The 17,004-nt window shown below is 40.0% G+C and overlaps 1 protein-coding gene and 1 pseudogene across 1 annotated transcript; both read right to left on the bottom strand.

The window, feature by feature from the left end:
• Positions 1–2,236: 2,236 nt before the first annotated feature.
• On the bottom strand, positions 2,237–5,827 carry LOC143630702 (uncharacterized). Its single transcript, XM_077099634.1, has 3 exons — positions 5,374–5,827; positions 2,644–5,301; positions 2,237–2,567 (listed from the first exon to the last, which is right to left on the bottom strand). Exons 1-3 carry the CDS (start codon positions 5,825–5,827, stop codon positions 2,239–2,241), a joined length of 3,441 nt encoding a protein of 1,146 aa, XP_076955749.1. The 3' UTR covers positions 2,237–2,238.
• Positions 5,828–9,295: 3,468 nt separating this feature from the next.
• LOC143630665 (uncharacterized) lies at positions 9,296–11,529 on the bottom strand (annotated as a pseudogene).
• Positions 11,530–17,004: the final 5,475 nt, after the last annotated feature.

Genomic DNA, 17,004 nt, shown 5'->3' with positions numbered 1-17,004 from the left:
TTAATTTTTGATTCATCTATTGTCAACCCTGTCTGTAATAATATTGATTCCAAAAACATTTTGAACAATGATGTATCTCATGAGAATGTTCATGTTGGCACGTCTCTTGAAAATGAAAATGAAGTTTCTATTTCAGATAGTGGTTGTGAAACTATTTTTGATGAAACCATTATTGATAAAACCGTGCATGAAAAGATCTCTGTGAATACTAACCTACCCAGTTGCTCATCAAAATATTGTAAAGTGAGGAAACTAAAATTAATAAAAATCGTTTTGAAAAGGAAAAGACAAGTACATCTGGTAAATATGTGCCACCTCATAGAAACAATTTTTATCAATCCACAAATCAATATTATCAACCTCAACTATACAATCAATTTGATAATAGCTACTATGGTTACTATTCACAAGATTATGTTAACTCTTTCTATACAAATGTTTTTGATGATAGGGGTCATAGATCTGACAGCTAGTTTGTTCCCGTACAACCATCTCTTTATTCGCCACAACCCATGTATTATCATTCTGACGGTTTCTATAGGGAAGATAGAAGAAAACTTTGTTTTGTGTGTGGTAACCCGTCTCACCTTGCAAGACATTGCAAGAGCTGGCATAAGATGAAAAGAGAAACGAACAGTAGGTTTAATCAATTCCGTTCAAGAGCTAAACCAAGCTCAAGAACAAGAAATGACCAACCTGACCGTTCTGCCAGCGAAATGGATGTGAGATCCAGAAATAAAAAGAATGATAAACCTCCTTTTTGGATAACCAAAAAGGAGAGAGCAAAAAGGAATTCAAAGACTGAAAGGCTTGAGAATTCATCAAAAAGAAAGCAGAAAAGAAATCCAAAGATTGAAAAATCTGAGGATGTTGTTTTAAAACCAAGAAGACAGTCTCGAAAATCTGTTAAAAACAGAAACCTGCTTGTGCATGGAATCTTAAAGACTGTTCTTCTGATTCTGACACGTCCCACAACTTCATAAACAATAACGAGAAAAGGACATTTGACAACCTTGTGGTTGACCCTCCCGAGTAAACTAAGTCTCGGGAACCTGTATCTAATTAAACTACTAATGTGTAGGGTCAGCCAAGACGTTATGTAAATAGTATTTGGTATTTGGATAGTGGCTGTACTCGACACATGATAGGAGACAAATCCTTGCTGTTTGACATTAAACCGTTTGATGAAGGATACATTTCTTTTGCTGGAGATATGGGTGAAAATATCACTAAACAGGGTAGAGTGTTAAATGGAGTCCTGACGTTTGACGACGTCAATCTGGTGGAACAACCGAACCACAACTTGCTTAGCATCTCTCAAATCTGAACCGAAAGCTTGTCACATTAGAATGGGTCGATACTGATGACAACTATGCAGACCTGTTTGCTAAAGCCTTTGATCGTGCCATATTTTTGTTTCTCGTTGAGTCACTTGGCATGATCTCTTTTGTACAAAATTAAGTTTTAATTTTTTTATTTTCTTTTAAAATTATTTTAATTTTATTTGGTTTTATTTGGTTTTATTTTTATTTTTTTTCTTAAAAGTTTATTTTATCTAAGTTCTTTTTAATTAAATTTCCTTTTTAATTTAGCTTAAATTTTTATTTTATTTTAAATTTTAAACTTTTAATTTCAAATTTAGTTTTTAAGTTTTAAAATTTGAAACTTTTGTTTTATTTTTATATTGTTTTTAATTTTCTTTTTAATTTGCAATTCATTTTATTTCATATTTCTTTTATCTTTTTTTATATGAAAATTGTAAATATTTTTCAAATATGTCACAATTTTAGAGGGAGAAAATGACTCTGGAATTGTACTGTTAACCGATGTTGGAATCGAACCTTCCAAAAGGTTACTAAAAGCTCCAAGAAACCAAAGATTGACTAAATCACCAATTCTATCTGGAATTGTACCGTTAAGCTTGTTGGTATCTAGATGAAGTTCTACCAAAGAAGTGCAATTACTCAATTCGAGACATGCAGTTGAGTAATAAATTGCTGAACTTTTGATTGCAAGTTGTGCAGTAATTTGATGAGAAGCATGTGTAGATTTTTTTTACTATAAAGCTTTGTTGCAATTTGAGAGTACATAGGAACAACATGCATTCTTCTTAGTCTGAGACAAAGTAAGTACTCCCTATGCTATTTTGCTTAAATAGAAGTAATGCTCATAGACAAATATGAAACTGCTACAATCTTGAAGTGAAACTTGTTATTAATACTCAAATACGAGTTATAACTACACTTTCTTGCTGATCTTTGTGAGCGAAGATAAGACTTTGTTCATGTCTGGTCGATCATCTGGATCCGCTTGAGTGCAAGATAATGCCAACTGAAGAATCTGTTCTATAACACCGTGTTTTGTGGGGAAATCGGAAGCCAGTACAGGATCGACAATTTCAATCAGCTCACTGGTTTCATTTGAAAGTGCTTGTTCTATCAACTGTGGCAAAGTTCCCTCGTCTTCGGTGAGTCCTGTTGGTCTTCTTCCAGTCATAAACTCCAAAATTATCACTCCAAAGCTAAATACATCCACTTTTGTTGTCACTTTTCGCATATATGCAAACTCTGGTGGAGAAAAAAATGAATTAGTGTGACTTTTTAGGTCAAATGCTATCTAAAAAGAGAGTTGGGGATGCATTACCTGGTGCCAAGTAACCAATGGTCCCTTGAAATGCGGATGTAGAAGAAACACTCCTTCCATCCGGCTGAATCACTCCTAGAATCCGAGCGGTCCCAAAATCGCTAACATGAGCATCCCAATTTTCATCGAGAAGAATGTTAGAAGGCTTTAAATCACAATGAACTATGGGGAAATCATATCCTGAATGTAAATAAACGAGTCCTCTAGAAACTGAAACCAAAAGACCAACTCTCTCAGAAAGATTCCATCTTGATCGATCAATCCCAGAATCATGTATAACCTTATCCAGATTACCATTTTCCATGTATTCAAGAACCACAGCCTTTAACTTTCTACTCTCCCATGCATAACCAACCACTTTCACTAGATTTCTGTGCCTCATTTTTGCTAACGTGCTCATTTCTTTGTAGAAGCTTTTATCGGATTCAGTTGAAAAGTCTCTGAAATTTAGATTTTTCACCGCTATCATCCTTCCATCCGTTAGTCTACCCTTGTACACTGTGCTTAAACTGCTTGTACCTAGAATGTTACTTTCACCGAATCCATTAGTAGCATCTTCCATTTCTTTTCTTTCAAATCTTTCGAGAGTACACCCTCGGGTGAATTCTAGTTCTTTGTCCCTAGACATAACTTTTGGTTTTCGAACATAGCAATAATATAAACCCGCCAAAAATAATACAAGAAGCAAAGCTAGAGATCCGAGCAATATTGCAAGAATTATGACTTTTCTTGATATTTGATGAGAATGATAGGTGCATGATTTGGTTCCGTTTGCAACACACAAAGAAGGGTTTCCAAGTAATCCAACTGCGCTCGAATTTTTGAAAATTCCTTTATTGGGAACACGTCCTTCAAGGTGGTTGAACGATAGATTGAGGTGTTTTAATGCCAAACTGTTGGCAAAATTTTCAGGAATCATGCCATTGAATTTGTTTTGTGAAAGATCAAGTGAAGTAAGAAGTGTGAGATTCGCGATGCTTTCTGGGATCTCTCCTTCCAACTGATTTCTAGAGAAGTTTATGTAGTAAAGAAGGCCAAGAGTAGGAAATATTTCGTCAGAGACGGTGCCAGAAAGTCGGTTTCCTGACAAATCAAGACTCTGTAGGTTTCTGCAATTTTGGATTGTTACAGGAATACCTCCTGACAGATTATTGTTTGAGATATCAATGGCTTCCACCATATCCATCTTCCCAAACTCACTTGGGATATTTCCTGTAAGGAAATTATTTGAGAAATTAAGATATATCTGCATATTCTTCATACTTGCAATTACTGGCCCTGAAATCGATCCAGTGAGCAAGTTGTATGACAGGTCAATCCACATCAACGGATTCAATTTTGACAGACTGTCCCCAATTGATCCGTTAAACCTGTTTCCACTTAGATCCAACTTAGAAAGCATCTGGAGCTTTGAAACAGAATGTAGAATCGGACCCTCAAATTTATTATTCTCCAACTTGAGGTAAGTCAATTGTTTAAGATCATAGATTTTATTAGGGACCCGACCTTCTAGATTATTGTTACCGACAGATAGGCTTTGAAGGGAAGAAAGGTTTGAGATTTCTGAAGGAATGGTGCTTGAAAGTTGGTTTGTGCTCAATTCAAGATATAGAAGCTCTTTCAAATTTCCAATTGAAGTCGGAATCGGGCTAGAGAGAGAATTTTGCCCCAAGAATAGAAATTGTAAGCTGGACAAATTCCCAATCTCTCTAGGAATAATACCAGATAGTTGGTTTTCGCTCAAATCAAGATCTTGTAGCTCTTTCAAATTTCCAATGGAAGTTGGAATCGGGCCAGAGAGGGAATTTTGCCACAAGTAAAGACATTTTAACCTGGACAAATTCCCAATTTCTCTTGGAATGATACCAGAAAGTTGGTTTTCGCTCAAATTAAGATCTTGTAGCTCTTTCAAATTTCCAATGGAAGGTGGAATCGGGCCAGAGAGTGAGTTTTGCAACAAGTAAAGAGCTTGTAATCTTGACAAATTCCCAGTCTCTCTAGGAATGATACCAGAAAGTTGGTTTTGGGTCAATTCAAGAATTTGTAACTCTTTCAAATTTCCAATTGAAGGTGGGATCGGGCCAGAGAGGGAATTTTGCCACAAGTAAATAAATTTTAACATTGAAAAATTCCCAATCTCTGTAGGAATAATACCAGATAGTTGGTTTTCGCTCAAATCAAGATCTTGTAGCTCTTTCAAATTTCCAATGGAAGGTGGAATCGAACCAGAGAGGGAATTTTGCCACAAGTAAAGAAATTTTAACATTGAAAAATTCCCAATCTCTGTAGGAATAATACCAGATAGTTGGTTTTCGCTCAAATCAAGATCTTGTAGCTCTTTCAAATTTCCAATGGAAGGTGGAATCGAACCAGAGAGGGAATTTTGCCACAAGTAAAGAAATTTTAACATTGAAAAATTCCCAATCTCTGTAGGAATAATACCAGATAGTTGGTTTTCGCTCAAATCAAGATCTTGTAGCTCTTTCAAATTTCCAATGGAAGGTGGAATCGAACTAGAGAGGGAATTTTGCCACAAGTAAAGAAATTTTAACCTGTACAAATTCCCAATTTCTCTAGGAATGATACCATGAAGTTGGTTTTCGCTCAAACCAAGAGCTTCTAAAATTTTCAGCTTGACAATCGAAGCCGGAATCGAACCTTCTAAAAGGTTTTCTGTTACCCCAAGAATCCGAAGATTGGCCAAATCACCGATTCTATTTGGAAGTTTACCGTTAAGTTTGTTGTTACTAAGTTCAAGGTGTAACAAAGAAGTGCAGTTACACAAGCTATCCGGAATGATTCCAGTGATGAAATTGGAATACAGAATAAGTTTGGAAAGTTGTGTGCAGTATCCCAACTGGGATGGAATGTTGCCAGTAAATGAGTTATTAGATAAATCAAGAACCTGGAGACCGGAAAGGTTACCAAGAAAGGGAGAGATTTGGCCTTTGAGGTGTGCTTGTTGAATGGAAATAGAAATGACACGTTTGGTGGTATTATGGCATTGGATTCCCGTCCAGTTGCAGTGGTGGGTGGGTTCAGCATTCCAGTTCAGGAGTGCACCAGTCGGGTCATCTGTGATCGAGTTCTTGAAATGTTTCATAGCATTTGCTTCATCAGCTTCCAAGACGGACTGAACACCAAGCACCCGGAAAGCTAAAAGGATAAGGATTTTGAATGCCATTGAAGTGATGATGAGCATGCATACATCGAAGCTGATTTATATTGCAAAACTAGCAGGAAATAATATTTTTTACTGTTTAAATCAAAGACTATTATCATATCAAAGTCTCTTCAAGTAACGGGTGGTCACACTCCACCTCACACGGCATCCCAAAGTTCTTAGAGTTCCCATTCAAAATACAATAAGTTCTAGTATTTTACAGCTTAATTAAATTATATTTAAAAAACATTTATTACATGCATACATGAATCATGAATGTGTGTTTTTAGTATTTATATTTATGTTAGCTACAGTTGTAAAATATTTTAGTTTTTTAAAAAATAATAAATTTTAACCATAATTGATGAATAAACTGATAACAAATTATTATACACACAAGTATATAACTAATCACGCATGAACAATCATTTTTTGTCTAATAATAGTATACAAAAGTTTGGGTTTAAAGATGCCGGATGTCTTACGTCTAAATGATATGGTACTGTACTGTAAGAGTGTAAACGGTGTGCCAAATTCTAAAGTCATTGTAAAGATGAAACAAATAAACCCAACGTACACGTGATATCAATATATTTTTCTTGGGATTTCCCTTTCAAGGATAGGATTACATAACAGTGATTTAGTAATATTAATGCATATAGAATATTATATATATTAAATCATTTTTTATTAGTAATTTTACCGAGTGACACCCTGAAAAGCTTGACAAAGTGAACAGGGCGGGTGGTCGTATGCATGTTTTTCTTAATTTTGAACAGCAGATGGTGGTATCAGTTATGTAACGGGTCAAAATGGATACGTACGTACAGAGCTCAATGAGTTTGGATTAAAACGAGAAGAGAAGTGTTTAAGTTGCTCATGCATGGGAGCAATTAAAACATTAGCATCGGCCGGCAGTGGCGAAGTATAGTGAGGGCCCGGAGGGGCCCGCCCCCCCTGTTTTTCGCGTAATAGTGTAAATTTACCCGTTTTTCATCTTAAATTTGTTATACATAGTGTAAATTAAGCCGTTTTTGACCGAAAAGTTAAGCCCGGCCCCCGTTTTTTTGCGCGGTAGTGTGAATTTACCCGTTTTTCATCTGAAATTTGTTATACGTAGTATAAATTAAGCTGTTTTCGGCCGAAAATTTAAGCCCGGACCCCCTTTTTTTGCGCAGTAATGTAAATCTACCTGTTTTTCACCCGTTATTTGTTATACGTATTCTAAATTAAGCCGCTTTCGGTCGAAAATTTGAGCCCGGCCCCCGCGTTTATAACTTTTTTAATTACATTTTGAGTCCGCCCCCGGTGTCTTAGTCCAAGCTTCGCCACTGGCAACGGGGAAGCTTGGCTTATCTTCCTGATTTTCAATCATTATCAATTTAGATCGGGCTGAAATGAGTATTTACCAAAAGAACTTGGATTGAATGACTACGGTGGTTGAGGGCTGCAGTAAGCAGTGTCGGTGTTCGAGACGGTGGAGGTGGCGACTACGATGGTAGTGGCAGAGCTAGAAACTTTTTCCTATGGGTTTGGAATTTTCGATGCTTGATTTTTTTCCGGTATCAAAGTTTTCGCTCCCGAATGGGTCTGGTCGGGTTGGGTTGATCATTCGGTTAGATAAATAAAATTCAATATCGCTATTATAACAAAAATATATCGTTAACATTCAATACAATACAAACTCATTAAATATAAAGATATTGCATATTATAATTTTCTCTTACGTGTTTTCGTGTTTTGAAAAATATCTTCAATCCTGGCTTTGAAAAGGAACTCATTCTCAATGAATTAAAAGATAAATTTAGAAGCTGAAGTCCGGAAAGGTTACCAAGAAAGGTTACCAAGAAAGGGAGATATTTGGCCTTTGAGGCGTGCTTCTGGAATTGAAATAGAAATGACAAGTGTGGTGGTATTATGGCATTGGATTCCAGTCCAGTTGCAGTGGTGGGTGGGTTCAGCATTCCAGTTCAGGAGTGCACCAGTCGGGTCATCTGTGATCGAGTTCTTGAAATATTTTGTCGATCAAAACCTTATCGATTATCCTATACTGTACATTCTTCAACTAATCGAACGTATTCTTATATTGATGGTTAGTTCGTATCGATTGTACCGTTTATGTTCTCGTAATACTATTTTATTTTAGTTGCTACCATATTTTTAGTGTATTATCTACCAGTTCAGGAGTGCACCAGTCGGGTCGTCTGTGATTAAACTCTTGAAATGTTTCAGAGCATTTGCTTCATCAGCTTCCGAGGTGGAGTGAACACCAAGCACCAGGAAAGCTAGAAGGATAAAGATTTTGAAGGCCATTGAAGTGATGATGAGCATACATGGAAGGTGGTAATTATTTATATTGTAGGATCTATAAGAGAATATCTTTCTTGATTTGTCACATTAAATACTTTTCATATCATATGTGGCTTTGTTTTAAGTCTCTAGGAGGAACAAGTCTCTTCCATGCAAGTAAATGGTGGTCATACTCTTACCTACCCCAAAGACGCGGCTTAACAAAAGTTCTTTTGACGTCCCTTTCATAAGACAACATAAGTCAACGTTGACGGCTGTTTAATTTATATAAGTCTATGTACACATTGGATGGTTTGAATGTTTAATATAGGAAATAGTAATGCTACCAAACCAACTCGAATCTTTACATTATTCGTTAGTCCCCTGCATACGAAAATGAGGAGATTAGTCAAGTGTGAGTAAAGGGTACTATAGAAAATAGTAATTGCTTAACAAAAGTTCTTTTGACGTCAAAAAGACAATATGAGTCAATGTTGACGGCTCTTTAAATGTTTAATATAGAAAATAGTAATGCTACCAAACCAACTTGAATCTTTAGATTATTCGTTTAGTCCCCTGCATACGAAAATGAGGAGATTAGTCAAGTGTGACTAATGGGTACTATAGAAAATATATTTTTATCATTTTTTCCGTGTTTTTTAAGTCATGTATCCGTCTTTTCTTCCTGTGTCTCTCTATTCACAACCCATGAATTTCAAATCCAAACCCTAACTCTATATTTTTATATATGCACACCGAGGAGCTTCTTCGGTTGGTAATGAATATTTTTAGATTCATGAACGATGGGGATATTCTATTGGAATTAATTTAATCGAGCAACACAAAGGACACGATATTTTGTGATAACTCATCATGACTCTTTCAATATTATTAACTCAAATGTAAACTTGAACCAAGAAATTACAATTCCCTATCAATTTATTTATACTAGACCCAAAATCTAAACCAACCAACTATATATGGACTTAAAACACTTTTAAAGTTATCCAAATAAAAAAGGTAAACATTAACTTTAAACAATTATATAAACTTAAAAAACTAACTCAAACTCTAATAATTTAAGTTTTATCAAGATTAACCCTTCAATTTCTTAGATATTTGGATATTTTTTGGCAAATGTAAAAGTAGGATGATTGTATCCAATATTGTAGGTTCTTCAAAAAGCTCGTGACTCGGAGCTCATTTTCTGGATATTTGATGTGAATTATAGGCGCATGATTTGGTTCCGCTTGCAACACACAGAGACGGATTTCCAATTAATCCTACTTTACTAGAGTTTTTGAAAAGTCCCTTATCGGGAACTCTTCCTTCGAGGTTATTGTAGGAGAGATTGAGGTGATTCAGTGCCAAAATGTTGCCAAAATTTTCAAGAATTGGGCCACTGAATTTGTTTTGTGAAGTAAGACTTGTCAGATTAGCTATGCTTTTTGGGACCTCTCCTTCCAAATGATTTCTTGAGAAATTTATGAAGGAAATAAGTTTAAGAGTAGTGAATATTTCATCAGAGATGGTACCAGAAAGTCGATTTCCTGACAAATCAAGACTCTGCAGGTTTCTGCAGCTCTGGATTGTTACAGGAATACTGCCTGATAGATTATTGTTTGAGATATCAATGGCTTGCACCATCTCCATCTTTCCAAACTCACTTGGGATATTTCCTGTTAGGAAATTGTTTGAGAAATTTAGATATATCTGCATATTCATCAAGCTTACAATCACTGCCCTGAAATTGATCCAGTGAGAAAGTTGTGTGATAGGTCTATCCACAACAACCGATTCAATTTTGTCATACTGCCCCCAATTGATCCGTTAAACCTGTTTCCACTTAGATCCAACTCAGAAAGCATCTGGAGCTTTGAAACAGAATTTAGAATCGGACCTCAAATTTATTATTCTCCAAATAGAGGTAAGCCAACTGTTTAAGATCATAGATTTTATCAGGAACCCGACCTTCTAGATTATTGTTACCGACAGATAGACTTTGAAGGGAAGAAAGGTTTGAGATTTCTGAAGGAATGGTGCCAGAAAATTGGTTTTTGCTGAATTCAAGATGGTGTAACTCTTTCAAATTTCCAATGAAAGGTGGAATCGGGCCAGAGAGTGAGTTTTGCAACAAGTAAAGAGCTTGTAATCTTGAAAAATTCCCAATCTCTCTAGGAATGATACCAGAAAGTTGGTTTCGGGTCAATTCAAGAATTTGTAGCTCTTTCAAATTTCCAATGGAAGGTGGAATCGAACCAGAGAGGGAATTTTGCCACAAGTAAAGAAATTTTAACATTGAAAAATTCCCAATCTCTGTAGGAATAATACCAGAAAGTTGGTTTTCGCTCAAATCAAGATCTTGTAGCTCTTTCAAATTTCCAATGGAAGGTGGAATCGAACCAGAGAGGGAATTTTGCCACAAGTAAAGAAATTTTAACATTGAAAAATTCCCAATCTCTGTAGGAATAATACCAGATAGTTGGTTTTCGCTCAAATCAAGATCTTTTAGCTCTTTCAAATTTCCAATGGAAGGTGGAATCGAACTAGAGAGGGAATTTTGCCACAAGTAAAGAAATTTTAACCTGGACAAATTCCCAATTTCTCTAGGAATGATACCAGAAAGTTGGTTTTGCATCAATTCAAGATCTTGTAGCTCTTTCAAATTTCCAATGGAAGGTGGAATCGGGCCAGAGAGGGAATTTTGCCACAAGTAAAGAAAATGTAACCTGGACAAATTCCCAATCTCTCTAGGAATTATACCAGAAAGTTGGTTTTGGCTCAAATCAAGACTTTGTAGCTCTTCCAGTTTACCAATGGATGTCGGAATTGACCCTTCTAAAAGGTTATTTATAAGCCCGGAGTTTACGAAGATTGGGCAAATCACCAATTCTGTCTGGAATTGTACCATTGAGTTTGTTGGAATCAACACCGAGTTTTAGCAAAGAAGTGCAGTTACACAAGCTATCTGGAATGCTACCAGTGATGGAATTCTTTCCGAGGTCAAGTGTCTGAAGATTCTCGAGTCTCCCTAATTCTGATGGAATCAGGCCAAAGAGGGAATTGTTGTAAAGATCTAGCATGGAAAGTTGTGTGCAGTATCCCAGCTGGAGTGGAATGTTGCCGGTGAATGAGTTAAAAGATAAATTTAGAAACTGAAGGCTGGAAAGGTTACCAAGAAAGGGAGAGATTCGGCCTTTGAGGTGTGCTTGTGGAATTGAAATAGAAATCACACGTTTAGTGATATTATGGCATTGGATTCCAGTCCAATTGCAATGGTGGGTGGATTCAGCATGCCAATCCAGAAGTGCAGCAGTCGGATCGTCTGTGATTGAATTCTTGAAACGTTTCAGAGCATTTGCTTCATCAGCTTCCAAGGTGGACTGAACACCCAGCACCAGGAAAGCTAAAAGGAAAAGAATTTTGAATGCCATAGAATTAAGTGATGTTGATGGCATACGTCGAATTAAGCTGGTTTATTTATATTTCTATACTTTTTATGCTGGCTTCTGGTGACGGGTGGAACTAGCGAGAAAAGAAACGGTGGTGCCACATTAGTGGTGGTGGTGACAAAGATGTTAGAAACAGCGGCAACAACGACATGGTGCTGCCAGTGATAGAGGCGGCAACGGGATACAGTTTCTGAAGAGGTAGGTCCCAGCAGAGCCCAGTTGGACCCACAGACTCACCTTGAAGAGACGTCTGCGCAGTTCAACCCGCAAGACTCCTTAACGGACGTCTGCGCGGTTGAACCCGCAAGACTAAACTAAAGGAACGTCTGCGCAAAAACCAACTGGATCAGCAGGACCCACCACGCTCAGAGACGTGACGTCCTCACGTGCGGTACGCAAGCTGTCCCCGCAGGAAACGCCTACCAATGGTTTTCAGGTACTCCGCCTGTTCCCGCAGTTACGGATACCGGCCATCAGGGAAGGCCACCCGCGCAGCATGGCTACACGCACAAGGCTTAACTCTCATAATAATTCAGCAGTCACCTGAAGAAGGAATGAGCAAGCCGGGAACATTCCCGCACAAAGGCGGGAGGGGGAATACTCCCGCCCAAATGAGCCAGTCCGTACGATACTGAGGATCTTTTACTGTACCTGACGAGGTATGGGCAAAAGATCTGTCCAAAGATACGACAGCTCATTGACAACAGTATGGCGAGCAACATGCTCCTGTACTGTATGTCACTATTAGCCGCTACCTACTCACCAACTCCTGACATACCACGTGCCTAGCCTGTAGTTGGTGAAAAAGGAATAGTACACAGCAGGTCTGGTCACTATCAGCCGCTGCCTACTCACCAACTACCAGCATGGCACGTGCGTAGGCCACTGTTGGTTGAACAGGAATACTATTCAGCAGGCCACACCTCCTTGGAAACCTACCTCCGGCTATAAATACCACAAATGGTATGATCATCTCATCTTAACATATTATCATCATATTATACCTGATATCTGCTCTAGCAATCTCTTAATATACATTTATATTTAAAGAGCAATCTAGTCTGATTCTCACGCCGGAGGGTGGTCACAAGGAGGAACCCCCCCCCCCTTCTCAGTGACGAGCTCACGGTGTCTGTTTTGCAGGTTATCAGAATAACCATCTTCCCTGGGTCTAACCCCTCGTGGGAAACAGCTATCTAACCCCCAGGTTACCCATAATCTGCCCGGGGTCCGGTTAGTGTTTCTTCATTGGCGCCATCCGTGCATAAAAGCTAGAACTTCATTTTTCTCCAGTTTTTTCAAACTTCTGGAAAGATGGTTAAAGAAACTCCGGTAACCACAACCCCAGCTACTGGGGGGAATACCGGCTACACAGTTTTTACAAACACTACCCCGGTTACCCAAGCCGGGGCAAGTGAAGTAAATCTTACGAACACTACCCCAGTTACCCAAGCTGGGGCAAGTGCAGTAAATAATCGCTCACTGGGATTCACCGATACCCAGTTAGAGAAACGAACAAGACTCCCCCGCCAAACACTCGATGAAGTTAAGGCATGGGCGGAGGCACGTCAGAAGGAATTCCAAGCTGAGTTGGACGAACGCTTGCGTTCCGTCCAACAGGCTGACGAATTCGAAGAATACTTGGACGATGACTCGGAGGAGTCCGGCCCCGACGCGAACCCTCGCCATAGGGCAAAAGGGAAGCGTAAGGAAACGGACTCCCAACCAAGAAGGCATTTTGGAGAAGCCTTCAAACCAAAAAACACAGGTGGAAGTCCACGTGACTTCTCCAAAACATTCAGACCAAATGTTGCAAATGCAGGAACGTCCAAATTTGCAAGGGACATTGCAGAAGCAATTGCCCCAAAAAGTGCCAAACAAATGTCCAGCATAGGCACATATGATGGTATATCCGACCCAGATGATCATTTGAACAGATTCATAGCGGGGGCAACCGTCAATAGATGGACGGAACCCACGTGGTGTTATATGTTCCAGATGACACTGGTTGGAGCGGCTAGAGCGTGGTTTGACCGTTTACCGGTCCACCACATTTATGATTGGGCGGACTTCCAACACAAGTTTAGCCAACACTTCAGCCAGCAAAGAAAGTATACCGAGGAGCAATGGACAATCCTTAAGTGCATTCGAGAAAAAGATGAATCTTTGCTAGACTTCATCACTCGCTTCAATTCGAAGAAGCTAAGTCTGGGTAATATCAGCGAAGATCTTGTTCGCGCTGCCTTTATCCAGGGCGCGAACGACCCAGAGCTCATCCGCACCTTAACGGGTAAAGATGGCATGCCATCCACATGGGATGCCATCATGACAGCAGCTAAACGCTTTGCGGAAACGGAGAAGCAACTGGGTAGAGATCTCCCACAGAGCACAAACCTCGACACCCAGAAAACAAGAGAAGACAACGTCCTTACCGCCCGATTAAACAAAAAGCGGAAGCTAGGCATTTGGCAGTCAAGGGTAAACTTTGACACCTCATCCGGCTTGCAGCATCGGTTAGGCGGAAGGGATAACGTACAGTCAAACAAGAACTCCAGATGGACGCCGCTCACCAAAAGCGTCACCGAGATATTCGCTACTGAGGAGCTCCCATGGCCAAAGCCTCAAATAATCCGACATCGTCACAATGCTGATCGGAGTAAATACTGTGACTTTCACAGGACAAAAGGCCACAACACCGAAGAATGCATAGACGTAAAGGACATGGTCGAAGCATTTGTCAGAGATGGGACGCTCGCGCACCTCGTGGCGCAATGAACGCTGAGCAGGCTGATGCGTGTAGAACCCCAGCTGGGGAAAACACGAATAAAATTCCAGCTTCAATGTGGAGACTACATGCTGCGTAAAGAACGAGATCCCGAACCAGGTGTGTATCGGCTCGATGGCACTCCCATCCCAACATGGAAGGGAGCTCAATTACGCAGTTTGCATGTAAATCAATTCCAAATTTGTAAAGAAAAGGCCAAGAGCCACTTCTAATGGAAATGATTCTCCTTAAAACATCGACGCTAATGATTTTACATTTATACTTTATGAACTATCAACACTGATGCCGGTTTTCACCGCATACATAAGTGTGAAAGTCGTTGCGTGGGGAAGGCGGCAAAACCCGCATAAACCCAAAAAACGACAAACCTTCACGCAAGTCAGTTGAAGGGGAAAAGTTCAGTTATCCCACTAAATAAAAGTGCCGGTCTATCCGCATGAATCATGATAGAGGAAACTGAACACTAACCTATTAACAACCGCGCGTCGAACGGTTAATTTATTCAACACGGATATGCCGGCTTTCACCGCATAAATACGTGGAAAGTCGTTGCGTGGGGAAGGCGGTAAAACCCGCATAAACCCAAAAAACGACAAACCTTCACGCAGGTCAGTTGAAGGGGAAAAGTTCAGTTATCCCATTAAATGAAAGTGCCGGTCTATCCGCATGAATCATGAGAGGAAACTGAACACTAACCTATTAACAACTGCGCGTCGAACGGTTATTCAAAACAGAGAATTTCTAACAAAAAGATGAGGAAAACCTACACGCAGGTCAGATATAGGTAAAGTTTAGCCATCCTACTAAGTGCAAGTGACGGTCCTACCCGCACAATCACGAAAGAGGAAGCAAAACTTCACACCTATTATCTACCACGTTCAAAGGTTAACTTATCCTAAACACTTAGAAATTTCAAAAAAAGGATGAGGAAAACCTACACGCAGGTCAGATATAGGTAAAGTTTAGCCATCCTACTAAGTGCAAGTGACGGTCCTACCCGCACAATCACGAAAGAGGAAGCAAAACTTCACACCTATTATCTACCACGTTCAAAGGTTAACTTATCCTCAAAAGATGAGGAAAACCTACACGCAGGTCAGATATAGGTAAAGTTTAGCCATCCTACTAAGTGCAAGTGACGGTCCTACCCGCACAATCACGAAAGAGGAAGCAAAACTTCACACCTATTATCTACCACGTTCAAAGGTTAACTTATCCTCAAAAGATGAGGAAAACCTACACGCAGGTCAGATGGTAAAGTTTAGCCATCCTACTAAGTGCAAGTGACGGTCCTACCCGCACAATCACGAAAGAGGAAGCAAAACTTCACACCTATTATCTACCACGTTCAAAGGTTAACTTATTCTAAACACTTGGAAAATTGCTAATTTAAACTAAAGTATGCAAGTCATACAACGTTTACAAAGCAAGGAACCCAACGAAAGTAGCGGTCTTAGCCGCAAAAAGATTTATATTTCACAATGATTCATTACAAGAATGGCCGGGTAACTACCCGCCTACAAGAAAATAAATCTATACAAGCTAAATCTATCCTAGCAGTGGGAAGGGATCTTCAGGATCAGGCTTCAGAGCCACTTCCACTTGGACCAGCACCATCAGTAGATCGTGGCAGTTCAAGGAAAGCTTTAAGGATAGCTAGCCCATCATCAGCAGCAGCAACTTGGTTCACCTTCTCCACCACCGGATGCGGGAAGGCGGCATACTGATTCACTGCTTGGTCGTAAACAGCTTCAGTATCAACATTATACAAAGGGAAGTTGGAAGGCGAGATGCCTTTCTCAACGAACCCTAGACCAAGCAGGAAGCCGGCCTTTTCCCCATCCTCGTTAGAAGCGTTGAGGGCTGCGCTCATAGCATCGTCATAAGAGGTCTCAGCAAAGACCCGATGCACAACCTACAAGAAAATATACAAGTATCAGAACCTTTTCTATCTACAAAGAAAAGCTTAAAGAAATGAAAAGCATACCTGAGACAACGCTTCTCGAAGAAGCCATTCCTTGGCAACCAGAGCTTCTTGGAGGGCAGCTTGAGCTTCGTTACGGGCGCGTTCGGCTTCACTCTTGTTGAGGTTGGCAAGCAACACTTCTTTAGCCGCAGCCTCTTCGATGCCCTTTAGATTCCGCTCAGTATGGTCAAGCACCCCCCTCTGGTCCAAGATCTCCTGGAGCTTTTTGGCGTCTTCCATCGCCAAGGCATCATGAGCCTGCTGGAGAGCCTTTAATTTGGCTTTAAGCTCTTCATTCTCCACGCGTAGAGGCTCAGCAACAGCTTCAGCCTTGGTGGCCCTCTCGGTTGCGTTCCTTGCAGTTTCCTTAGCCAGCCGAAGCTGATCATTAACAGCTTGGGCAGCCTTGGAACGGGCCTCGAGTCGAGCCTGAACTTCAACCTCGAGGGCCTTGAAGGCCTTCTCCTTTTCCGCAGCCACTGCGGAAAGCCTTTGGTTCTCCTCCCGGACAGCCCGCTCCTGAGCCACTTCTTTAAGGCGAGCTGCTTTTAACTTATCGTTTTCACGACAAAGCAGCTCGACGCGCGGCTGCATCCGGGCCAGGAGAACCCGAAGCTCATTGGTTAGCCTACCCTCCTGGTAGCTAGCCATGGCTTCCCCCAACGCACCACTGGGAGCAGCGTGACGAGCCCATTCCACGCACTCC

This window comes from Bidens hawaiensis, unplaced genomic scaffold, assembly GCF_021521415.1.
Source record: "Bidens hawaiensis isolate Kalapana, Puna unplaced genomic scaffold, B.hawaiensis_p1.1 tig00005780_1, whole genome shotgun sequence".
In the NCBI taxonomy this organism is placed as follows: Eukaryota; Viridiplantae; Streptophyta; class Magnoliopsida; order Asterales; family Asteraceae; genus Bidens; species Bidens hawaiensis.
This window is presented reverse-complemented; position numbering and strand designations above follow the sequence as displayed.

What these genes read in the sequence shown, in the direction of transcription:
- LOC143630702 (XM_077099634.1), bottom strand. Translation starts at nt 5,827, where the DNA reads ATGGCATTCAAAATCCTTATCCTTTTAGCTTTCCGGGTGCTTGGTGTT. An exon ending in TAGTAACAACAAACTTAACG is followed by an intron (nt 5,302 to 5,373) that starts GTAAACTTCCAA and finishes ACCTTTTAGAAG; the next exon opens with GTTCGATTCCGGCTTCGATT. An exon ending in CATTGGTTACTTGGCACCAG is followed by an intron (nt 2,568 to 2,643) that starts GTAATGCATCCC and finishes TTTCTCCACCAG; the next exon opens with AGTTTGCATATATGCGAAAA.